Here is a 26623-nt window from a genome sequence, read left to right on the forward strand (position 1 = left end):
GTACATCGGCCAAACTGGACAGTCCCTACGTAAAAGGACAAATCACATATTAGGAATGGCAATATACAAAAACCTGTAGGAGAAAACTTCAATCTCCTGGGACACACCATAGCAGATTTAAAGGTAGCCATCCTGCAGCAAAAAAACTTCAGGACCAGACAAAAACTGCCGCTCTTACAGATCCAGACTAACACGGCTACCCCTCTGATACTATTTCTTTTGTTTATCATTTTTACAGTGCAAATATTTGTAATAATATAAAGTGAGCACTATACACTTTGTATTCTGTGCTGTAATTGAAATAAATATATTTGAAAATATAGAAAAACATCCAAATATATTTAATAGATTTCAATTGGTATTTTATTGTTTAACAGTCCAATTAAAACTGTGATTGTGATTATTTTAATCATGATTAAAGTTAAATTTCATGAGTTCACTATGATCAATCAACAGCCCTAATAAAAATTAGAGTTATAAAACAAAGTAGTCCTGAGAAACAGAACCATCAACTTTTCCACTATCAGAGAAAATTTCTGGTGGGCTCAGGTGAAGAGCAGGGGTTAGCATCAGCACCACCACTGTATCATCTCCAAATTCCACAGGTGACAGGCATTATCCATTTGTTCTAACAAGAATAAAGGTGTTCAGAAGAATACATGGACTGGGGAGCATCCTGTGAAAGAAAAGTGTAATCACAATGGCCCTCAGCTACATCCTCCCAGGCATAATCTGAAGCAGAAATAATTCTGGTATTTCTTAACCTGAGCGCTTGAGTTTGCAATGCTCTTTTGATAGTTTTTGGCAACAGAATTTCCTAGATTCATTAAAAAGGAAACAAATTTTCTCATATGCAACTGTAATGACATCCTGCGTGCATCATCAGCAGAGATTGAATCCAGAACACTCAAGTTCACATCAGAGACCTATCACTATCATTTCAGCAAAAGGAGTAGCTGGTAGCAGTAGTAGATGATCATCAGCTGTGGACATGACCTACATTGCCAGTTGTTTACACAACTATTTGCTACACAGCAGTATAATGGTTGCAGTCAGGATTCCAAGATTCTATTCCTAGCACAGAGGGAAGAGTATGTCTTAGAAAGTGATTAAAACAAAGTTTGGCATCATAGCCAAGCACATAGATTTGACACATTCATTCTGAAAGGCGATGTTTCAACACAGATGAGACCCGGGTCTGTTATTCTATTCGGTCTGAATTCTATTCCCACATATACAAAAAATGACCTTATGCAACTTCTCAGTTACCCTACCTGCAAAATGGGAAGCAGTGTAACTGTCTGCCTCTTCTGGTAGGATTAGGAGGCTTTTCTCAATAACCAATTATTGTGAATAGAAATATTAACACCACTCAATGAAAGATTTTAAATTTGAACTGAACTTTTTTAGTTCTCAGCAACTGATACCCTCCACTAAACTTGGAGATATTTTGATGGGGGAGGACAGGCAATCAGCTCAACAAAGCATGAGAGTATGCCAGGTACAGCTGGAATAATAAACATTAAGGAGCTGGCGTAGAACAAGTTCTACTTAGTATTGTAAATAGTGATTTCTGTGGTTTACAATTTACGAAGCCTGGATAGATTTTTGCAGGAACAGTGAAAGGCCTCAGATTTACCCTAACCTCTGCCCCAACCCACCATACTGCAACTTCCTACGCTAAACCATGGATGTGTGAAAGTCATTCTAAATAAAAACTACGAGGAGTCCGGTGGCACCTTAAAGACTAACAGATTTATTTGGGCATAAGCCTCCATGGGTAAAAAAGCCCACTTTCTCAGATGCATGGAATGAAAATTACAGATGCAGGAATATACCGATACATGAAGAGAAGGGAGTTACCTTACAAGTGGAGAACAAGTGTTGACAAGGTCAATTCAGTCAGGGTGGATATGGTCCACTCCCAATAACTGATGAGGAAGTATCAATACCCTGATAGCTGTAATCAATACTGTCTAACAATCAATAAATACACATTTATCTTGCGTTAAAGATTTTTCTTAAAGACACAATTAACTGAAAATATGAATCTAATGTCCTTCTAAAACAAATTAAAAAGAAAATGATGCATTACAAATGAAAGTTTTAGAGCTCACACATTGTCATATTTGATTTGTATTCAGAAACAAAATTCAAATGAACCATAAAGGATGCAGTCTAAACATTTGAAGATTTTTATCTGGGTATACTATCTAGCTAAAAACTAGTGAAAAACCTTTGAATCTTGTTCTAATAAAAGTCTTTTTAAAATCATTACAATTTGATTTTCATCTATCAACACATTAAAAAATGTTCAAGATGAAAAGTATTTAGCTTCATTGGTAAACTGAGTATTGAACAATGTAAAAACTGTTATATATTAACCATATATTTGTGGATCACGGTAACAATATGAAAGAATTTCCAACAATATTAAAGAGTATAGGCTTAATGGAAAATATTGTGACAGGACAAGGCCAGATGGCTATCGAAAAGTAGTGGGAGATAGATATATTGGCTCCAAGCTAAACAAATCCCTGGTACCAGGTTAAGTGAAATGGAAGCTGCTCCAGGTCAATTAAGACACCTGGGGCCAATTAAGAACTTCCAGAAGGCAGGGAGAATGCTATGCTGATTGGGACACCTGAAGCCAATCAGGGGCTGGCTGAAACTAGTTAAAAGCCTCCCAGTTAGTCAGGTGGGTGTGCATGTCAGGAGCTGTGGGAAGAAGTTGCGCAGTTGGAGAGGCTGAGTAGTACACACCATATCAGGCACAATGAAGGAGGCCCTGAGGTAAGAGTGAAGTGGAGCTTGAGGAAGTGAGGGCTGCTGTGGGGGAAGTAGCCGAGGGAATTGTACATGTCATGTTTCTAAAAGGTCAGCTACCATAGCTGATACTATTAGGGTCCCTGGGCTGGAGCCTGGAGTAGAGGGTGGGCCCAGGCTCCCCCCCCGCCCCCCACACACACACCTTTGCCCCGTTTAATCACTGAGACTGGGAGACAACAGAGACTGTGGAAGGAAAAATAACTTCTCCTCACCTCCCTCGCTAGCTTGTAATGAAAATGGCTCAGTAGACTGTGACCCTTGTCTCTAGAGAAAGAAGGGTTATATGGAAGGTCACAGTGAGTCTCTGAGGCTAGCGAAATCTGCCAGGAAACGCGGGACCCAGGGAGGGCAAGGACAGAGCTTTGTCACAATATACTATTGACTAGTTTTCCTGATCCTCCACCTTCCATTTTCTTCTCTATGATCCTCAAATCTCAGCTTCTCATTTACATACTTCCAACAATTCCAAGCAGCCATAGTATTCAAGTGGTATTTTCTAGAAGCATTACTCTCCCATGTCAGACACAAAGGAGCAAACTCTAGGAACAGCTCAGCATAACCAGAGTACATGCTTAAACAATATTAGTAGGGAAAGAATAAGTTAAAACTCATTCGTTAAAAATAAATTAAACAATTAAGATAAAATAGAAAATGGGGCATAAAGAATAGATACTTTGATACACTTTTGAATTCTCCAGAGCAAGTGTGTGACTGGACTTCTTACATACATAGAATTATAGAACATAAGGGTTGGAAGAGACCTCAGGAGGTCATTTAGCCCAATCCCCTGCTCAAAGCAGGGCCAACACCAACTGAATCACCCCAGCCAGGGCTTTGTCAAGCCAGGCCTTAAAAATCTTTAAGGATGGAGATTCCACCACCTCCCTAGGTAACCCATTCCAGTGCTTAACCACCCTCCTAGTGAAATAATGTTTCCTAATGTCCAACCTAGATCACCCCACTGCAACTTGAGACTATTGCTCCTTGTTCTGTCATCTGCCACCACTGAGAACAGCCTAACTCCATCCTCTTTGGAATGGAGTTCCAATCCTCTTTCAGGTAGTTGAAGGCTGCTATCAAATCCCCCCCTCACTTTTCTTCAGACTAAATAAACACAGTTCTCTCAGCCTCTCCTCCCAAGTCATGTGCCACAGCCCCCTAATCACTTTTATTGCCCTCCCTGGACTCTCTCCAATTTGTCCACACCCTTTCTGTAGTGTAGGACCCAAAATTGGAAGCAATGCTCCAGGTGTGGCGTCACGAGTGCCAAATAGAGGGGAATAATTGCTTCCCCTCAATCTGCTGGCAATGCTCCTAACTAATGCAACCCAATATACAGTTATCCTTCTTGCAACAAGGGCACACTGCTGACTCATATCCAGCTTTTCGTCCACTGTAATCCCCAGGACCTTTTCTGCAGACCTGCCTCTTAGCCAGTTGGTCCCCAGCCGGTAGGAGTGCATGGGATTCTTCTCTCCTAAGTGCAGGACTCTGCACTTGAACCTCATCAGATTTCTTTTGGCTTAATCCTCCAGTTTGTCTAGGTCGCTCTGGAGCCTCTACCTATCCTCTAGCGTATCTACCTTTTCCCTCAGCTTAGTGTCATCTGCGAACTTGCTGAGGGTGCAATCCATCACATCATCCAGATCATTAATGAAGATGTTGAACAAAACCAGCCCCAGGACCCATCTCTAGGGCACTCTGCTTAATACCAGTGGCCAACTAGACATCAAGCTGTTGATCACTACCCATTGAGCCAGATGATCTAGCCAGCTTTTTTCTATCCACCTTATAGTCCATTAATCCAATCCATACTTTTTTAAACCTGCTGGCAAGAATACTGTGGGAGACCATATCAAAAGCTTTGCTAAAGTCAAGCTATATCATGTCCACTGCTTTCCCCATATCCACAGAGCCAGTTCTCATCGTAGAAGACAATCAGGTTTCAAGCATGACTCGCTCTTGGTGAATTCATGTTGACTGTTCCTGATCACCTTTCTCTCCTCTAAGTGCTTCAAAATGGATTCCCTGGGGACCCGCTCCAGGGACTGAGGTGAGGCTGACTGGTTTGTAGTTCCCCAGATTCTCCTCCTTCCCTTTTTTAAAAGATGGGCACTACATTTGCCTTTTTCCAATCGTCCGGGACCTCCCGCAATCTCCACCAATTTTCAAATATAATAGCCAATGGCTCTGTAATCACATCAACAAATTCCCTCTGCACCCTTGGATGCATTAGATCCAGCCCCATGGACCTGTGCATGTCCAGCTTTTCTAAATAGTCCTTAACCTGTTCTTTCACTACTGACTGCTGCTCACCTCCTTTAGGTGGATGCAACTTAAAATGATATAGGATTCACAGTGGGGAGAGGGAGAGATGCTATGGTGCAAATACATAGGACAAGTGCCATTAATGAGAGCAAACTAGAAGACTGTTAAATCTAGCCTCAAATTACATTCTACCACCCATTTACCCTATGCTGGTTTGATGTGGCCATATAAACCTCTATTTAAAATAAAAAATAACTAATCTGTGCAACTTCTGCAAAGTCTCATGATGACCTTCCAGTTAAAGAATACTACTTGGTAATAGAGCACAACCGAATGGTAACTGCATAGGTTATATTTGTAAATGCCTCTGCAAAAGCTGAAAAAAACCCCCACAAAATAGATCATTTTCTTGTTCAATTTTTGAACTTCTGTCAACAATTGCACATACCATTAAATATGTATGTACCAAAAAATACAGACCATGAGATCTGTATAAGTTTTTACTTAATTATTACACTAACTCACAAATATTTTAATGCAATTATATGCTGCCCACATTTTCAGGAATTAGGCCTTTCAGCTTCCCCCTTTCAACACATGTTCAAAGAATTTAGCATTATTAGACTGTCATAAGTGAGTTAAGGTTTTTGGCAGGCAGTCTGCTGTAATAGCTTTGAATTTCCCTTAAGTGCATACTGTAGATGGCTTATTTTAACAAGAATTATCACTATCCTGTGGCTCAGACAAAATCTAAACTCTTACTTCCTTTGTATCACCAACATGCCAAGTAAAGGGCAATTTCTTACATACAATATTTACTGAAGGTAAAATTAAGATGCATTCTGAGATACACGTATTGACCATGCTTCTGATCCAAACTGTTATAAACCCCTCTAAAGTAGTGCAAGACTTTCTCCGTGTTTCATCTACATACTGTGTTTTATTTCTCTGTCAGATAATCTACAATAATGTATTCCCTTTTTTTATTAAACTATTTTGTCTGACTACAGGAAGTCTTTTCTTGGATCTTTCTCAGGGACAATTCCCATTTCCTATGACAGAAAACTTAACTGTATTTTTAAAATTATTCCAGTTCCATATTGCACATAGGATAGTCAAACTATTTCTGTAATATTCATTAGATTTAGTGAAGAAAGTGCCATGAGCAGGAGAAGAGTGATTTTCTTGTAATGTTTCCTGCACTGATTGTACCATGAATCTACTTTCTGGTACTTTAGTATAGAGCTCAATTGAATCACTCTTCCAAAAGAATTTGAGTGATTAGAGTCATTTCAAATTACTTATCAAAAAAGCAGTGTTCATTACTGATAGCTAGAGACAAAAGCACTAAAACTCAGTTACACAGATGTATTACGCAGATTTACACTGAGGATTGGATATCAGAATAATATCTTGCCATGACAAATTGATCAATGAAGGTAGGTAACGTGTAATGCTGGCATATTTTCTATACCTACTTTGCCACTATAGTCCCACTCTGCATAAAAGCGAACAGGGAAAAGTTGTGCAAGGGGGAAGATTGTGTTGCAGCATCTTCCTCACTGCACCAGTGAGGAAGAGAGGAGGGGAGAGGAGCTCAAATGAGTGGGCAGAGATCCAGATATTGGTGAGGGTCAAGCCTCATAGATCCCCTCCAGTCACATGGATGATTCTCAGTCAAGGCTTTTCAGACCACTTCACCTCAAAGATCATCATCATGACCAGCTTGTTTGTTGTGTCACATTTGGCTCCACCACTACAGCTACGCTTTGACATTCCTGGTGACACTTAAGGTGGATGGAGACCTTGAAAGGTGAACAACACTCTTCAAGAGCGTTGGGGATTGGTCCTGCTTTGAGCAGGGGGTTGGACTAGAGACCTCCTTAGGTCCCTTCCAACCCTGATATTCTATGAAGAGACAAAGTAATGCTCTAACCATGTTATACATTCTGGGGTTGTTTTGTTTTTCAAAACTGTTAGTATAGCCAGGGTGACATGCCACTTTGGTCTAGTTTACACTAGAAAGGGTTTTTTGGTATAGTTATACCATCAAACCCTCCTAGTGGAGATTCTTGTCTACATGGTTAGTTAGTGCATGGTCAGGGTATGAATATACAGTGCACTAGCTTGACATGCACTGATGGCTGTGTGGACCCTGCTACTGTGCACAACAGAACTTTTAGTGAGTGGTAGCAGGGTCCATAAAGTCAGTCAGTGCACAGCAGGCTAGCGCACTGTATATTCACAGCCCCGCTTGCTAATCACTAACTAGCTGCGCAGATAAGCCTGCAGCTTATCCTATCCAGGCATAGTTTATACCAGTTCCCAAACAATACAAGCTATATTGGCAAAAGGACTCTTTCCTTACCCTAGTTATTTTGCCAGAATAACTGTCTACATTAGGGTTTGGTTTTTGCCAATGTAAAAGTGTGGTAAAGAATCAATTATACCAGCAAAAATTTCTAGTCTAGATCTGACCTTAATGGCTTCTGCCAAACACCTCCCTCCACCTTTTCCCCAGATAGATACTGTGAAGGGATAGGAAATGAAAAGATATTCTGTGCAGCTTTATTTTCCACTCAGTGTGGGCCCCTCACTCCATTACTGTGGAACTGAGTTGGCTTTGCTCCCCTTAGTACCATACACCACAGAGAATCACATAACAGCATTCATCCCATTCTAACGTATAGTCTTTTAAGCTACTCCACACAGTTCATTTCAGTACAACAGAGAACAATCTTGTTAATAATGACAAAGAAAATTACAAGAAGCTACTATGTACTCTCCATCCCCCAATCTACCTTAATTCTATATTTTAAAGTCTCTACCACAATTGCGGGATATATATTATGGAAAACAGTTTCTTAATTTAGGATTTCTATCCCATACAGTTGTGAAGAAAATCTTGAAACTATGAACCAAGAAGCCATGGTCTCAAGTTGCAGTGCGGGAGGTCTAAATTGGAGATTAGGAAACACTATTTCACTAGGAGTGTGGTGAAGCACTGGAATGGGTTACCTAGGGAGGTGGCAGAATCTCCATCCTTAGAGGGTTTTAAGGCCCGGCTTGACAAAGCCCTGGCTGGGATGATTTAGTTGGTGTCAGTCCTGCTTTGAGCAGGGGGTTGGACTAGATGACCTCCTGAGGTCTCTTCCAACCCTAATATTCTAAGTGTAAATCAATGTAGTGTTCATCTTCCTGAGTCTGTTTCTATACAAATCAAAGAACAAAGTGAGGGTGAACTGCCCGATTCATCTCAATGAGTTGTCACATTTGACACCCCAAAGATGACAGTTTGCATGTAAATATTGTTATCTGTTTCATTGTTGATCATGTTAGCAGACTTGCACTTAATATGCTTATCCCACAATCACAAGCCACCTCCCACCCATCTACAGGAACCAAAAGCCCTAAATTTCTGGTTTCTTCACTGACATCTACAATACAAGCCTTAACATGCTGAAACTGTGGGATAATGGAAGATCAACTTAATTTAATATGAAAACCCAAATAACCCCAGAGCTATTTTACTGTTATTCATTTTCATAACTAAAAACCTCAGTTTGAATGAGGCTTCCAAAAGAAGTTCCAGTTTGCAAAAACAGAATGACACAGAATCCAGAAGTCTTGCTACAGTTCACACAGGGTGCCTTGTCTTCTCGTTGATGCATAAGCCATTTAAGCTGCTGTGGTCTTTTTGTATAATGCAGGCTTGGTTTTAGTCTTAGATGCAACTACATGCTGTGCATGACCTGGTACCTACAAAGCATACGTGCTCATGTGAGATTAGAATCTGGTGCACTATATTCCAAATGTATAGTTCTATTTTTGTAGATACACATTTTTTTGGAATAGCCAGTTTTAACACAGGGTAGGTTAGATTCTAAAAATGAATACTGAGAGAAGATGGCGTGCACAGGTACAATACTGCTGCATTCTGGATGTGATGTTTAACTGAGGTACTCATAACACTCCTAAATGCTTACACACAGCAGCAGTAGCTAGAAACTCCTACCATCTTTGGCTGACCAGGAGGTGGCACCTCTTCCTATTGAATGTGGACTCAAGTATAGTGATCCATGTATTCCTCACTTCTAGGCAGAAATGGTGCCATGCACTACACCTAAGAATGAGAATGTTCAAGCTGATGTAACATGCAGCACTTTTTACTAAGCAATATGTGAAGAAGGCTCACCAGACGTTCGTGTAGTGTGGAGGACCAGGACTGATCCACTACCAGATTCAATTTGGAAATTGATTTTAATGGTGTTCAAGTGGAGTGGACCATCTCTCTGTGACCTGACATCCACAGTCATCACCAGGATACTGGAGTGGGCAGTGCCAGCACAAGGTTCACTTTTTCAGCAACTGGCCACAGTCTGACATATTCTGCAGAATGGCCACTCATCTGACATCTGTTTAGAGTGAAATTCAAGTTTCATTTCTTTTCAACAGCTTCCTGTCACATAATACAGGTGCTAAAGAATGGCCCCGTTTCACCTCCCTTAAGCTAGCAATTAATATGTTTTTAAAGACTATGCACAATGTCATATGAGGAAAGAATGCAGAATAGTCTCACATTGCCTCAAGCAATTTTGTTAGGCACTCACATATATACGCAATGGGCACATATATACACAAGATAGACAGAGCTGAACCATGATGAATGTAAAAGATGAGGGGAACTCCCAACATATGGATATTACTTTCTTAGGCAGAGGAGGACTGAAATGTGAAAGATTCTTTCAGTTCTACGCTTGCAATGTGGGAAAAAGTTATGAAAAAAGAAGAAGGTATGGAATTTTGTCTACCTTCAAGTTCCACTTATCTTCCCTGTTCCAGTTGGACCTGGTATTCTGCTCTGTTAGAGCAACTATCCATTTCAGGTGAATAGCACATTTTGTTGGCCAAGCCTCTTATCAAGCACAATATTTTTTCAGCCGTGATGCTTGATTTTTAATATTTTCCTATTCATACACAGCACATTAAGAATGCTATTAAGAACGTACTACTACAGAAAAACAATTACCTAAAGGCATAAGCTTTAGAAAGCAATCATTGTCAACCCTCTGCAATATAGCAAGAGCACCATATATCTGGAATAGGGAAAAGAAGGAAACATACAAAAGGATGTTTTTTATTGATTTAAACCAAACATTTAATGCATCTTACACACAGCAACAGAAGGCTCCAGAGTCAACACAGCTCATTCAAATTGAAAATGTGTAACTGCACAGAAAATAATGCTTAAACTATTCCAAAAACTATATACGATGACCGTAAACATGGAATAAAATACCCAGAATCTTGTTACCATTGTACAATATGTATATTTATGATACAAAACTGATGTTTGTCTACACATAGGTGTGCACCAATTTACCTAAAAATTGTTTTTAAACCAATTTTAATTACACCCGTACAACATGAGTATAGACCAGGCTTACGTTCATGTTCACGGTCAAAAAGGAGGAAAAAAAAAAATCTATGATTAGAGTTTTAAAAAATCCACTTGTTTATTTCATAGAGATGAGTAGGAAAATGTACATGATGTATAGAGGGAATTAAACAACTTATTTCTGCAGAAATGAATATTTTATTTAACAGATTTTTCAGCTCATATGGTTGGAAAGACAACCTGCTGAAAATATATTGACATAATACTGTCTTTCTGACTGCAGAGAGTTGTTCTAGTGCCTCTGTTGCTGCTCAGAGCTTCCCAAGTAGCAGCGGCAGCATGAAGCTAAGAATGCCATAATTCAGGGCAATGGTGAAATTAAGAACTGTCAGTTTCGTTTTGCTCCCGTTTTGGAAAGCAACAATGGTCTTGGTTTAAAGAATAAGCATTTGCTAACATGATCATATCAGGTATCACATTTTCCCTACATTTAGAATATAGTATTCCCAACCCCAAAGGTTCAAAAATGGTAAGATGATTTTTTTTAATTAAGCATGTTTTTGGACTGTCTTCGGATTTTTTTAAGCTCTCCCCAAAACATAAAAGGCTCTGATATCAGTGGAAGGGATGAGAAAAAAGTTCCCCCATTTTAATAGCCACTGAGCTCCATCGCCAAAACAAAGTCCTGGGACAGCACTTTGGTAGGAAACCCAGAAACCTCCCCAGGAACTGGATGAGGGCTGGACTTTTCACTAGAGCCCTTTGACTTCACTGGTGCCACTCCACCCCAACAAACATCCTCCTATTGTACTAAACCATCCAGGGGTACTTCTGCCCCCTATCTCAGCCCTCGGTGCAACTGGACTGCCAGGGTTGACACACACCAGCCCGTGTCCCAGTCATGAGAGCTTGGGAAAGAAAAACTCCTGTGTGAATCTAGGCTGGGAACCAAGGGTATGTCTGCACTGCAGAATTAACTCTGGTGATCCACACTCAAGTCTGAACACCTGAGTTGGCCTAGCCTGGTTGTTAGCAACCACACAGCAAAGCCACATCTGAGTTACTCTGTCATCACTGGTGCTGTGCTCATCCTTCCCTTTTGCTAGGACTTCTGGGGACCTATCTCACAGCTCCTTGTGCTGCAATAAGCTAAGCTGCTTCATGTTTCTTTCACAGAACTCACCTGTCCTCCTAGGCACACAGGGGAATTGTGGGACAGTACTGGAGGACTATCAGCACTCATGAGACTTAGCCTGTGTCCCCAAGTAAAAGTAACTAACTCTAGGCTATATATCCAGACAGACTAGCTCTAGGCTATATATCCAGACAGACCTGTTAGCCCAGGTTTAAAGCATCACTAAACACTGGTGACAGGGTTTCATATGTGGACAGACACGGGGTTACGGACAACACCCAAGTTAACTGCAGTGAAGACATGTAGAGACTCAAATGGAAGGAGCAGACAAAAAGCAGTTGCAGCAGGGATCTCTGCACACTGATGTCAGACTTATGCCTATTACCTTCCATACTTCTTTTTCCTTCTCTCCCTCTTTCTCCCCTCCTCCGTTCACCTTCTCTCCCCCACACTTCAGTGTCACCTGTCCCTTCTTTTAGCTAATCTTGATTAAGAAATTCAAACAATACAAAAATCAAAATAGCACACATTAAATAGATTAAAAACCGGCTAACAGAGGTCTCAAATGTAATGGGAAATCACCATTGAATGGGTGAGTTTCTTGTGAGGGCCCACAGGGATCAGTTCTTGATCCTGTGCTATTTAAAACATTTATCAAATGACCTAGAAGAAAACAAAATTGCTGGTAAAGCTTGCAAATGACAAAGATCAGGAGAGTGGTATAATGCAGAGAACACATCGCCAATACAGAGTGATCTGGATGCAGGTAAACAACATGTGTTTTAATACAGCAAATGTAAAGTCACATCTAGGAACAAAGTATGCGGGCCATACTTACAGGATAAGGGACTCCATCCTGAGAAGCAGTGATTCTGAAAACCACTTGGGGTTCATGGTGGATAATCATGAATATCATGAATGAGCTGAATATAAGCTCCCAGTGAGAAGCTTTCGCCAAAAGGGCTAATGTGATTCTTGGATGTAGAAATAGTGAATATAAAGTAGGAGAAGTTAACTCTGTATTTGTCTTCTCTGAAGGCTGTCAGCTTTTTGGGGCAGGGACTTCCTCGTACTAGCACAATGCAAGCTTCAGTCAGGTCCCTAGACACTAGTACGTAACTACTTAGATTCACCTCAGAATTTTAAAATAACTCAAACAGGGCAACACAACAAACCAATATTTCATGGATCTGGCCAATGTTTTGTTAACAGTCCTTCCTTGTTATCTTTTATAGGCTTGGGCTGCCCTAAAAGGACATTCTATTCTCCCTTCTCTGCTAAATCCATTCCCAGCATGTAACAATGTAGTGTTCAGTGCAATAAACCATATCCACTGAAGAGGGCGACAGTATATATTATATCCTACAAGACCATAGATAAATCGTGATCTCCAAAAATTCAAACTCACGGTACGTTTCTTTAATCTGATAAGAACGAGTCAATCTTGGAAAGTGTGCAGCACCTTTCCATTTCAAGCTCTTACCAAACCAAAATTAAAAGAAAGCATGCTCACAGCAAGTCTGCATCCCTGAAACTTCAGGAAAGAATTCAGTCCCAATACTTTCAAGATTGGTAAGGGATTTCCCCTTCTACTCAAGAAATAGGAAAAGAAAAACAGTAATTAGATTTTGGAAAATATTGCCCCCAGGTTTCTTGCACATTTCACCAAATTCACTGAAATTGAAGATTAAAATATTTTAATCAATTTTTAAGAGGCTATTTAAAAATGTGCAAAGCTATATAGTGAATGGGTAACTAAAGTTAAATGTGTTTAAAAGATGAAGTTGTTTCATAAAAGCTTCACACTGCATATAATCAAATTTCAGTGGCATAAATAACATTAAAATAAAATAAAAACCAGAAATTCATTACACTCTACTCAAGAATAATCGGAGAAAAAGGCTGCTTTTCCCACTTAGACAATAAAATATACAATACGGAGACAGTGTGACAAAGCTAAAAACTAGTCTTCCCACAAATCAGAAACAATACTTATAAGAATTGAATATCCACAATCAAAGAGAGAAATCATTTTTAATCTGCTATTAAAAATTTGTTTCTCTGATAACCTAACCATTTCATTAAGAGAAAAGGAGTACTTGTGGCACCTTAGAGACTAACAAATTTATTTGAGCATAAGCTTTCGTGAGCTACAGCTCAGCTCATGAAAGCTTATGCTCAAATAAATTTGTTAGTCTCTAAGGTGCCACAAGTACTTCTTTTCTTTTTGCGAATACAGACTAACACGGCTGCTACTCTGAAACCTGTCATTTCATTAAGATACTTCCACAGATGAAAGTTGTGTGTCAGTCAGCAAAGATGATAAAAAAAAATAAAAAGCACTGAAATCTGCTCAATAAAATAAGAGGACATCATCAGAATCACTGATTATGGATTTGTGGAGAATGAGCTAGCTTTTTTTTCTACACTGTAGAGGACTGTGTGCTGCTGTGTATCAGAGCAGAGGTGAGCCCTAAATGCATACGGGAAGGTGGGAGGGAACCAGTTTTAATTTTCCTATGGTGAATCTTTTGTCTATTGTACATACAAAGGTATCTTTTGTTTATATTTTATGTCCTGATACTACCAAAATCAAAAGACCAAGACATAAGACTTGCATTAGGAAGCAATTACTGTCATTTATATCAAACATGGGAGACACTTTCTAAAATGACAGTCACTCCAAAAATTTACAACATCCTGTATCTTCATTAAGCATAATCATCCTCTGAACACACTTTTGTGTTTGCTTGACCAGTAATGTCTGGATGTTTTAATTACCCCACTACGTTCTTCACCATTTGTCAATTATCTTTAACAAATACAAAAACACGTCTTAGCATGTTGAACTCCTACAGCTCTAATAATCTAAGATGAGCACTAGAATTCTGTCATTTGAAATTTTTTATATATATTATCTATCTATCCACACACACACGCACTCACACTCACACACACACTCTTGCTTCCAGCCAAATAATTTACATTCAGAGTAATTTAAAATTTCCTAAATGCTCCAGACCAGCACACTCATCAGCTTTGCCACACAAAATACTGATAATCACAAAAAGTGTTTGGATTATATTTAAATATTCCTCTACACTCCGCAAATCATCTTTCTCTGGTCAACAGCCATAGTACATAGCATAGTAGCTATGACCCCTACATTTGAGGTGGCGTGATCAAAGGAGGTCTGGCCAGACTTGGAAAAACATTTCCACTGAGAATGGACATACTGCCTGTCAAAAGGTTATTCCCACTGCGTACAGGGAGCAGCTCATATTACTCCAGTGTAACATGAAAGTGCAAAATCTAGCTGTAGTAATCCACATACATGTTTTTCTTTCCAAAAGGGCATATGGGAGATACTGACTAGAACAGAACATCCGTATTATCATTTGAAGGGGAAGAAAAAAAAGGTTTCCCTAATCAATCCAGCTGTGAGAATCAGATACTACTTTAAAAAAAATCACTTTTTAAATGTTGCCCTTTAATTTGGAAATTATTTTCTTTATTACCTTTTTTCCTCTTTTACTTTTAAAAAGATCAGACTTTCCGTTTTGCAGAAGACGACAAAACTTTGGAGGCGTAAATCTTAATGTCAATGACAGGAAGGCTTTGGTGAACCATTACCATAAATCTGACAAACGCTAATTTGATGGGTGGCTGTATCTGTCTGCTGCAAGGCCAGTCTAGACAGTCTATTGAGAAATCCTAAAACACAACTGTTTGTTCCCTGTAACACCATCTGGATATGGCAATAAGAGCCGACCCAGTGCCATTCACACATGGATCAAAGCACATGCTAATGCCATCATGAAGTCATACACATAAAAAATTCAATCTGAGAACTCTAAGCAATTTTCCTAAGTCCTCAGTGAAGAAACCTCAGACTTAGCTTGAGTCGAGCTAAGGGGGAGAGGGTGGAAAAAAAGAACAGAATATTTAATGAGCTTGGCCTTCCAGAGGAATGTTAGGCCACCCATTGTATTGGAAAAGGCTCATGTCACACTTCAGTCATGGCACCCATCAGGGAGCCCCTTTACAAAAATTGATCTGAGGACTTTTGTAATTACCTGTTTCAAAAAGAAACAATGCCCAGAAATATGAGAGGGGTTCCAAGGTGTAAATCTTACATTTTATTCTATCAGACTGAGCTGGCAGAATTTTCAATATTGCAGACAATATTGAAAACCTCTCTCTCATTAAACTGCACTGTGGCATTAGATCAAAGCATCCAGGGCCCCCTATTGAACTTCTCTAAATATTACAAACATAAGAGCAAGTCTGGCTGTGCAGAAACTAGAAACAAAGCCAATTTTCCTTCTACACTCCCCCACCCCCGAAATGCAACTTCCTACAATCTAGCTTCAAATTTTATTTAAAAATAAAAGCTAAATATCTATGTTGCAAAACCTAAGTTCATAAAACTTGATCTCCATAAACACTGAAAGCATAATTAACTGTTCTCTGCATGCCTCACCTCAACAAATTTTCTAGAATGTTATTTTTAATATCTGACTGCCTTCATCAGAGCTTTTTTAAAAAAATTCTATACCAGATTTTTTTTATTTATTATTATTATTATTTTTACATGCACAGCATTTTGCAACAACCTGTAGAAAAGTTATGATCGGCTTCGTAATAGAATTAGGTATCAGATATGCTATATTTTTCCTATGAAGTATCTGCCGATAGTAAGATAAGTTTCCAAAAAAAACAATGCATTTTGATCACTGTGAAGACTTGGGGTGCAGTGTTTCATTTAAACTTTATTTGCTTTTTTGATTCAGCTTGTAAATGATGTACTCTCTGGCAAATGGTTTTGAGTATTTCTGAAAAAGTTACACTATGAATCTACCATGCTGTTTAGTGTCATTTTTATTCCATTTTGATGTAGATAATATTAAAAATGTGGCTCCCATTCATGTATCTGATATGTACAAGACAGGTGATTCTTTCACATATAAAATGTATAATTTATTAATTAAACATACTATTCTAGTTTATTATAAAATTTAAGTTGTATCTTCACCGTAAGTGTGGGGATGAGCAAAACTCATTTCTGTAACCACTAATAGTTACTAATTTCTTGCACGTATTTAACTATCAATATTCCCAAATGTAGCATTTTAAGTTTGTCAGTTAAATGCATTAATTATTTATCTCTGAACACGCAAAATTAAAGTCATATCTAATTTGACCAAAAATACTTAATGTTTCACTGCAAAATTGTTGCAACAATGCAGACTTTATAAGCAATTCTTACAGTATCTACTAAGTCCTTCAGACCATTATTGCTCTATGCGCCTTTGCACACAAGATACCAAAGCAAAATGCTAAGCAGTTAAACACATTTTGTAAAGCACTTGAGGTACATTTTCAAAAAATAAATTGGTCAGAGGACAATCTTACCAAATTTTAATATCCACCCTTAAAAATTTAATTATGTAGAAAAAAATTGTACATTCTGTGGTATGTTAAATTTTGAACACTACTAAAGGGTGTATATTTATCTTACTTTAATAAAATCCTTAAAAGAAACCTTGAAAGAGCAAAATATATCAGTAGGTAGGGATACTCATATTGCACTGAAGAAATTTTCAGCTAACAGTGTGCGAATTACAACAAGGGTCTATTCTACTACTATTTTTTAAAGTGATACATAAAACACAGTTTCACCCCATTTCACATGGCGACTATTAAGAAAGTGAATCTTGCCAACAGACTAGCACAGAGCACAAAACAAGCGATCACTGAATCTCTCATAGGTTTGCTAGGGAACAAATAAAGAGGCTTATTTATAAAGATTCCATGATCTTGAAGAAAGAGCCAAGATGTATTCCCAGAACCGAGTTGGGACTCTCAAGACTAGTAAATTATGAATCAAGTTTTAATTGCAAAGAAATATTTCAATGGGGGACGGGGAGGAGAATGGGACAGTTACGGGAAGGTCCTGTGCATCACTACCAACAGAAGTTGCAGTAGAAACTAGTAAAAAGTAACCTTTAAAAGGGAAAAACAAAACAAGATCGAGAAAAGATGAGGAAACAAACAACTACATCCGCAATGCTTTCTGCATTTAACATGAAGGCTTATTTATAACTAATTGTACAATATTAAACTAGCTCTAAACTTTTGGCATGGTTAAATCACACAACATATACACCTGAGGCATCCATACATACTCCAATATATTTATTTTATATATAAACACCTGCACTCTTTTTTCTTCAATACTGATAATTGTTTTTACGTGACTGAGCTAATTCTACTTAAAATACTTAATATCACTATAATCAAGAGTTCCAGAAACAGAATAGACATGAAGGATATGTTAAACAGAGTTTAAAGCTAAAAAAACCTGATATTTCAGCAGTTACAAGACTGCAGTAGAACAGCATTGCCATCTACTGACGAGTTTCATTGTAAAAACCTTCCATAATCAAGCCAGAGTTGGGTCTAATCTAAGAATGCTTAAAATCTACATGAGCTCTTCTAATTACCACTTAAGGAAAAACAGAGTCAAACAAAAAACCATCTTTAAAAATGTAAATTAATAGATTCTCTTGCAATATATTTGTGTCAATAACAAAATATGCTTCTCACCTACACACAACAAAAAAGTAAAAGAGGAACAGTTTAATTAGATTTGTAAATATACATATGCAGCTTCCTGAAAAGTTTTTTTTAAAACTTTTATAGTTTGTAGATGTTAATAGCAGATTATATAAAATGTATGTAATGTGATTATCAAATTATTTGCCCAATTCCATAAGTAAGGAAAATAAATATACATTTAAACTGATAAAATAAAATCTCATTTTGTCAAATAAAGCACATTTGTTCCATCAGTTTTACTTCTTGATCGATGCACAAACACCACCTTTCTCTTAGAAAACAAAATAAACCCGATTACAGAAGTCAATAGAAAGGATACATCAGTTAATTAAAGGAATACCAAAAAGACTTTTTCCATGCCTATTTCATTTGAGTCATTTCATTTGAATGAAAAAACAACAAGGATAGCAAAACATTAATCCACAGAGAGAGAGAAGTTTACAGGACAGAACAACTGTGCCCACTTGGTCAGTTTTCTGGGACAACATCTGAAAAGCCCACCCCAACCATGATAGAGATGCTATACCTATTAAATCCCAGATTTAGTCAAAAAGGTTGGTTTTTCCCCACTGACCCACAGAGACTATCATTTAGCAAAACACAAAAAAGAGAGGGTATCAGCCAACGCACGCTACTTGAAACAAAGGGCAATGAAGTGGTTCACTTCAATGAAAGACTTTTCCTTTTCTATAATCATACTGTAAATACTAAATACACAAAAATAGAGACAAAATGTGTGCTATGTCATTATGAAAGCAAAAAAAGATATCAACATTGCAAAGCGCATACACCACCACGTAACTACTTTCAGTTATGTGGTAACTGCCATGTAATTACAGTACATAGTTATTTATGTCTCTCTGATTACATGGCAATAAAAGAAAAGGAGTACTTGTGGCACCTTAGAGACTAACAAATTTATTAGAGCATAAGCTTTCGTGAGCTACAGCTCACTTCATCGGATGCATCCGATGAAGTGAGCTGTAGCTCACGAAAGCTTACGCTCTAATAAATTTGTTAGTCTCTAAGGTGCCACAAGTACTCCTTTTCTTTTTGCGAATACTGACTAACACGGCTGCTACTTTGAAACATGGCAATAAAGCCAGGCTACCTGTTACCATATGTAGTAATTTGTGGTTGGTAGATATTAGAGATAATTTAGTATAATGGTCAACTGTATCAGTGTGAAAGCTATAATTACAATTATTGTAAAGCCATAGATGCAATTTCTCATTTTCTACAGAACATATAACTGAATTCCCACAACGGCCCCAAATACCTGGGCTCTCGTCAGGATGAGAAGATCCGCAGATACGTTTCTTTGAGAAGACGGTAGTCTTCCCACTTCTTAAACAAGTGAATCTATTCAGCATGAAAATACTAGGATATTTAATTTTCTTTCACACCATCTTTTCTTTAAAAAAATGTCACCATGAAGTTTTGATCTTATATTTTACTCTTCATTTATTGTGTACAGATTAGGGCTATAAATTAATTGCAGTTAACTCAAGCAATTAACTCAAAACAAATTAACCTGATTTAAAAAATTGATCGTGATGAATCACAGTTTTAAATCACACTGTTAAATAGAATACCAATTTAAATTTATTATAAATATTTTGGATTTTTTTTTATATTTTCAACTATATTAATTTCAGTTACAACACAGAATGCAAAGTATGCAGTGCTCACTTTATATTATTTTATTACAAATATTTGCACTGTAAAAAAGAAAATAGTATTTTTCAATTCACCTCATACAAGTACTATACTTAGGGTGTCGATTAATAGCAATTAACTCACACGATTAGCTCAAAAAAATGCATCACCATTTTAATCAAACTGTTAAACAGAATATCAATTGAAATTTATTAAATATTTTGGATGTTTTTCTACATTTTCATAGATATTGTATTCTGTGCTGTAACTAAAATCAAAATGTATATTTTTTTATTCTAAATATTAGCACTGTAAAAATTATAAACAAAAGAAATAGTATTTTTCAATTCACCCTCATACAAGTACTATAATGCAACCTCTTAACCATGAAAGTAAAACTTACAAATGTACATTTTTTGTTACTTAACAGGACTCAAGAAAACAAAACAATGTAAAACTTCAGAGCCTACAAGTCCACTCAGTCCTACTTCTTGTTCAGCCAATTGCTAAGACAAACAAGTTTGTTCACATTTACAGGAGATAATGCAGCCCTCTTATTTACAATGTCACCAGAAAGTGGGAACAGGCATTTACATGGCACTTTTGTAGCTGGCATGGCAAGGTATTTATGTGCCAGATATGCTAAGCCTTCGTATGCCCTTTCATGCTTCGGCCACCATTCCAGAGGACATGCTTCCATGCTGATGGCGCTCATTAAAAGAAATGCATTAATTAAATTTGTGATTGAACTCCTTGGAGGAGAATTGTACATCCCCTGCTCTGTTTTACTCGCATTCTGCCATATACTTCATGTTATAGCAATCTCGGATGATGGTTCAGCATATGTTGTTCATTTTAAAAACACTTTCACTGCAGATTTCACAAACCACAAAGAAGGTACCAATGTGAGATTTCTAAAGATAGCTACAGCGCTTGACCCACGGTTTAAGAATCTTAAGTGCCTTCCAAAATCTTAGAGGGGTGAAGGGTGGAGCATGCTCTCAGAAGTCTTAAAAGAGTGATGCGGAAACTACAGAATCCAAACCACCAAAAAAGAAAGCTGCTTTGGATTGTTATTGAGCAGAACCCGTCATCAGCATGGATGCGTCCCCCTCCGGAATGGTGGTTGAAAACGAAGGGACATATGAATCTTTAGCGCATCTGGTAGGTAAATATCTTACAATGCCAGCTACAACTGTGCCATGAGAACACCTGTTCTCACTTTCAGGTGATACTGTAAACAAGAAGCAGGCAGCATTATCTCCTGCAAATGTAAACAAACTTGTCTGTCTGAGTGATTGGCTGAACAAGAAGTAGGACTGAGTGGACTGGCAGGCTCTAAAATTTTACATTGTTCTGTTTTTGAGTGTAGTTAGGTAAAACTAATAATTCTACATTTGTAAGTTGCACTTTCACAATAAAGAAATTGCACTACAATATTTGCATGAGGAGAATTGAAAAATTTTTACAGTGCAAATACTAGTAACCAAAAATAATATAAAGTGAGCACTGTACACTTTGTATTCTGTGTTGTAATTGAAATCAACATATTTGAAAATGTAGAAAACATCCAAATATATTTAAATAAATGATATTCCATTACTACTTGATCGTGCAATCACCTAACTTTTTAATCACTTGATAGCCTTAACTATAGTGCAATCTCTTTATCGTGAAAAGTGTAACTTACAAATGTAAAATTATTTTAAATGACTGCCCTCAAAAACAAACCAACGTAAAACTTTAGAGCCTACAAGTCCACTCAGCAATTGGCTGAATAAGAAGTAGGACTATACTGGGTCAAAACAAAGATCCATCTTGACCAGTATCCTGTTTTACGACAGTGGCCAATGCCAAGTGCCCCAGAGGGAATGAACAGAACAGGTAATCATCAAGTGATCCATTCCTTGTCGCCCATTCCCAGCTTCTAGCAAACAGAGGCTAGGGTCACCATCCTTGCCTATCCTGGCCAATAGCCATTGATGGACCTATCCTCCATGAATTTATCTAGTTCTTTTTTAAACCATGTTATAGTCTTGGCCTTCACAACATCTTCTGGCAAGGAGTTCCACATGTTGACTGTGTGTTGTGGGAAGAAATATATTCCTTTTGTTTGTTTTAAACCTGCTGCTTATTAATTTCATTTGGTGACCCCTAGTTCTTGTGTTATGAGAAGGAGTAAATATGCTTACTTATTTACTTTCTCCATACCAGTCATGATTTTATAGGCCTCAGTCATCTCTTTTCCAAGCAGAAAAGTGACTACTTATTAATCTTTCCTCATATGGCAGCTGTTCCATACCCCTAATCATTTTTATTGCTCTTTTTCAAACCTTTTCCAATTCCAGTGCATATTTTTTGAGATGGGATGACCACATCCGTTCACAGCATTCAAGATGTGGGCATACCATGGATTTATATAGAGGCAACATGATTTTTTTCTGTCTTATTTTCTATCCCTTTCTTAATGATTCCCAACATTCTGTTGCCTTTTTTGACTGCTGCTGTACATTGAGTGGATGTTTTCAGAGAGCTATCCACAATGACTCCAAGATCTTTCTTGAGTGGTAACAGCTAATTTAGACCCCATCATTTAATATTTTAACAAAGCTCTGTCCTTGCGTCCGTGGGTTCCGCGTTTCCTAGCGGATTTCGCTAGCCTCAGAGACTCACTATGACCCTCCACGTAACCCTTCTTTCTCTAGAGACAAGGGTCACAGTCTACTGAGCCATTTTCATCATAAACCAGCGAGGGAGGTGAGGAGAAGTTATCCTTCCTTGCACAGTCTCTGTTGTCTCCCAGTCTCAGTGATTAAACAGGGGGCAAAGGTGGGGGAGGGGGGAAGCCCGGGCCCACCCTCTTAGGGTTCCTGAGCTGGAGCCCGGCGCATAGTATCAGCTATGGTAGCTGATCTTTTAGAAACATGACATGTACAATTCCCTCGGCTACTTCCCCCACAGCAGCCCTCACTTCCTCAAGCTCCACTTCACCCTTACCTCAGGGCCTCCTTCCTTGTACCTGATATGGTGTATACTACTCAGCCTCTCCAACTGCGCAACTTCTTCCCACAGCTCCTGACATGCACACCCACCTGACTAACTCGGAGGCTTTTAACTAGTTTCAGCCAGCCCCTGATTGGCTTCAGGTGTCCCAATCAACCTAGAGTTCTCCCTGCCTTCTGGAAAGTTCTTAATTGGCCCCAGGTGTCTTAATTGACCTGGAGCAGATTCCATTTCACCTAACCTGGTACCAGGGATTTGTTTAGCCTGGAGCTAATACATCTATCTCCCACTACTTTTTGATAGCCATCTGGCCTTGCCCCGTCACAATATGTATAGTTGGGATTATGTTTTCCAATGTGCAGTACTTTGTATTTACCAACACTGAATTTCATCTGCCATTTTGTTGCCCAGTCACCCAGTTTGGAGAGATCCTTTTGTGGCTCTTCACAGTCTGCCTGGGACTTAACTGTCTTGAGTAGTTTTGTATCTACAAATTTTGCCAGCTGTTTGCTCCTTTTTCCAGATTTATGAATATGTTGCATAGGACTGGGCCCAGTACAGACCCCTGGGGGACACCACTATTTATTCCTACCCTTTATTTCCTATCTTGTAACCAGTTACCAATCCATGAGAGGACCTTCCCTCCTATCCCATGACAGCTTACTTGCTTAAGACCCTTTGTTGAGGGAACTTGTCAAAGGCTTTCTAAAATCTAAATACACTGTATCCACTGGATCCCTATCCTTGTCCCACAGGCTTGTTGACCTGCTCAAAAAATTCTAGTAGATTGGTGAGGCATGATTTCCCCTCAAAAAACATGTTGACTCTTCCCAACGAATTTGTCTATTGTCTGAAAAAAGTGTTTTTTATTATAGTTTCAACCACTTTGCCCAGTACTGAAGTTAGGTTTACCGGCCTGTAATTGTCAGGGTCACCACGGTCTTCCCAAAGTTATCCTTGCCCTTCAACCTTGCCCGATAACTGCTCAAAAAACAGAGTTGTGCATGGTATGCAAGAATGCCCATGCAGAGTTTTATGTAAGCAACACAAACAAGTTGCAGCTTTCTTCATGTAGTAATTCTCCTGAATTGAAGGATCAGATAGATGGAGGGGAGAAAAGAAAAAATCTGGAAATTTACCGCAAAAACAAGTTTTGAGAAACAGTGGTGGTCAGAAAGAGTGTTGACATTAAACAATGGAATTTTTATACAAGAGAGCTTGGAATAGACTTTGATCTGCTAAACTAAGCAGTTTCTGGAATTTGGCCTACATAATCTATTATTATTATTATTGATTATGTGTAATCAGGAAAGCACCCAGATTAACTTCCAATCTCAAAGCCAGCAGTTAGAAAAAACCTATTTGTAAACCACAATACATTTGGCCCAAAAGTTATTGAGACATGAGAATATGGAACATCATAATGCTATTTTTAAAGTGTCTTTCTCCCTCCCCCCTGCCATCATCCTTCAAAGTATACAAAATTTTGGACTAAAACACTGACACTATTGCTTTAAAAAGTGACCAGCTTCTTGTCATTGCCCTGGTGTTACTAAACAAAAAAGATGAAAGCATCTCATCTACAATCTCTACCAAAGTGTTCACGCAAAGTGTGATCAATATCTCTGCAACAATGAATGGCCACCAGCAGAAAGTGCACATTATTAATACAAAATCATGCACATTTCTGAATGCTCATCCTTGCTTAGTAGAAGGCTGCCAAACTAACTCATGCATGGTGCTCTTTGACCAAAATCCTATATTTAAGGCAATATCAGTTGACTCCTGCACCATGAACCAATTTCTATACAATATGTTAATACCGTAGAACTGTCAAAAATGATTAGGCAAGGACACAAAGAGAAATCAATGACAATACGGAGAGAGTTTTTTAGTTATATTACAAACAAAAGAAGTCCAACAATGATATTGGTCCGTTACTAAATAGAAATGGTAGAATTACCAAAAATAATGCAAAACTGTTGAATAAATATTTCTATTTGGGAATAAGGCAAATGAATTATGATGAAATACTTTCCATTCCAACATTAACTCAAGAGGATGTTAAACAGCAGCTACTGCAGTTATTAGACAGACATTTTAAATCACCAAGGACAGATAGCCTGTTCTTTTAAAACTCTTGGATGCAAGCTGAGATGATCTCTGGACAATTAGTATTGATCTTCAATCAGTCTTGAAACAGTGGGAAATTTCCAGAGGACTGGAAGAAACCTAACAGTATACAAATATTTAAGGAGGGTAACCAGGATGACCCGGTTATAAGCTTCTAACATCAATTCCACGCAAAATAATGGTACAGCTGATAGGGACTTCATTAGTAAAGAATTAAAGGCAGATATTATAATTAATGCCAACATGTGTTTATGGAAAACACATGCAGTTAAATAACTTTTTTAAATTACAAGTTTGATGATAAAAGATCACAGTGTTGATGTAATAGACTTTTGCATGGCATTTGACTTGTTAACACACCATTTTGATTAAGAAACTAGAATGACACAAAATTAATACGGCACACACTAAATGAATCAAAAACTGGCTACCAGATAGGTCTCAAAATGTAATTGTAAACAGGGATCATCATCAAACAGTTGTATTTGTAGTGGGGACCTGAAGAATTGGTTTCTTGACATATACTATTTAACGGTTTTATCAATGACCTGGAAGAAAACAAAATCCTTAATGATAAAATTTGCACATGACAACAAGATTGGGAGAGTGGTAAATAATGAAGTGGACAAATCACTGAAACAGAATAATCGGATCATTTAGTAACCTGGGCACAAGTAATGTGGTGTTTCAATATGGTCAAATGTAAATAGATACATCTAGGAACAAAGACAAAAAAGACAAAACTTGCAGGATCAGGAAAATGGAGACTGAAACAGACTTATGTTTATATGATTTACCATGAAACCTGAGCTCCAGTGCGACACTGTGGCCAAAAGGACTACGCAATCCTTGGATGCAAAAACTGGGGAATCTCGAGTAGGGGAAGTTATTCTACCCTCTGTATTCATACTCCTGGGGGGGATTCTGCGACAAAAAAATTAAAATTATGCACCAAAAAATTTAAAAATATGCAAAATTATGCAAATTGTATTTGTCAAATAATGCAATAATAATCATACAAGTTTCAATTGTTTTGGCAAGTTATTTCAACTACAATATAGAAAAAAAGTCACAATAACTATTCAACATTTCCTAAACATGTGAAAGTTAAGTTACAAATACTTGGTAACTAATACCCTCATTCCAGTTATAATCCTGGATTTTCATTTAATATTGCTCAGACTTTCAGACATGAAAGTCACACAGTTTTGCCAATCATTGTCCTGGACTTAGAAAGAAACAGATTGACAGAGCCAGAAGAGTACCCAGAAGTCACCTACTACAGGATAGGCCTAACAAAGAAAATAACAGAACGCCACTAGCCATCACCTTCAGCCCCCAACTAAAACCTCTCCACGCATCATCAAGGATCTACAACCTATCATGAAGGACGACCCATCACTCTCACAGATCTTGGGAGACAGGCCAGTCCTTGCTTACAGACAGCCCCCCAACCTGAAGCAAATATTCACCAGCAACCACACACCACACAACAGAACCCACTAACCAAGGAACTTATCCTTGCAACAAAGGCCCGTTGCCAGCTCTGTCCATATATCTATTCAGGGGACAATCAT

At 38.2% G+C, this 26623-nt stretch overlaps 1 protein-coding gene across 5 annotated transcripts in view; it reads right to left on the minus strand.

Moving 5' to 3' along the window:
- Positions 1-26623, minus strand: part of ARL15 (ADP ribosylation factor like GTPase 15) — a 333479-nt gene that overhangs the window by 234713 nt on the left and 72143 nt on the right. Inside the window, exon 2 of one of the 5 annotated variants that reach the window (XM_043514389.1) lies at positions 9113-9220. The exons of 3 other annotated variants lie outside the window; for them this stretch is intronic. In XM_043514389.1, coding sequence (XP_043370324.1) covers positions 9113-9115 — 3 coding nt within the window. In that variant the 5' untranslated portion in view covers positions 9116-9220. Of the gene's footprint in view, positions 1-9112; positions 9221-25843; positions 25971-26623 lie in introns of all 5 variants that reach the window. One more of the 5 variants, XM_043514387.1, reaches the window with a different exon arrangement.

Source organism: Dermochelys coriacea, chromosome 5 (genome assembly GCF_009764565.3).
Source record: "Dermochelys coriacea isolate rDerCor1 chromosome 5, rDerCor1.pri.v4, whole genome shotgun sequence".
NCBI classification, from domain to species: Eukaryota; Metazoa; Chordata; order Testudines; family Dermochelyidae; genus Dermochelys; species Dermochelys coriacea.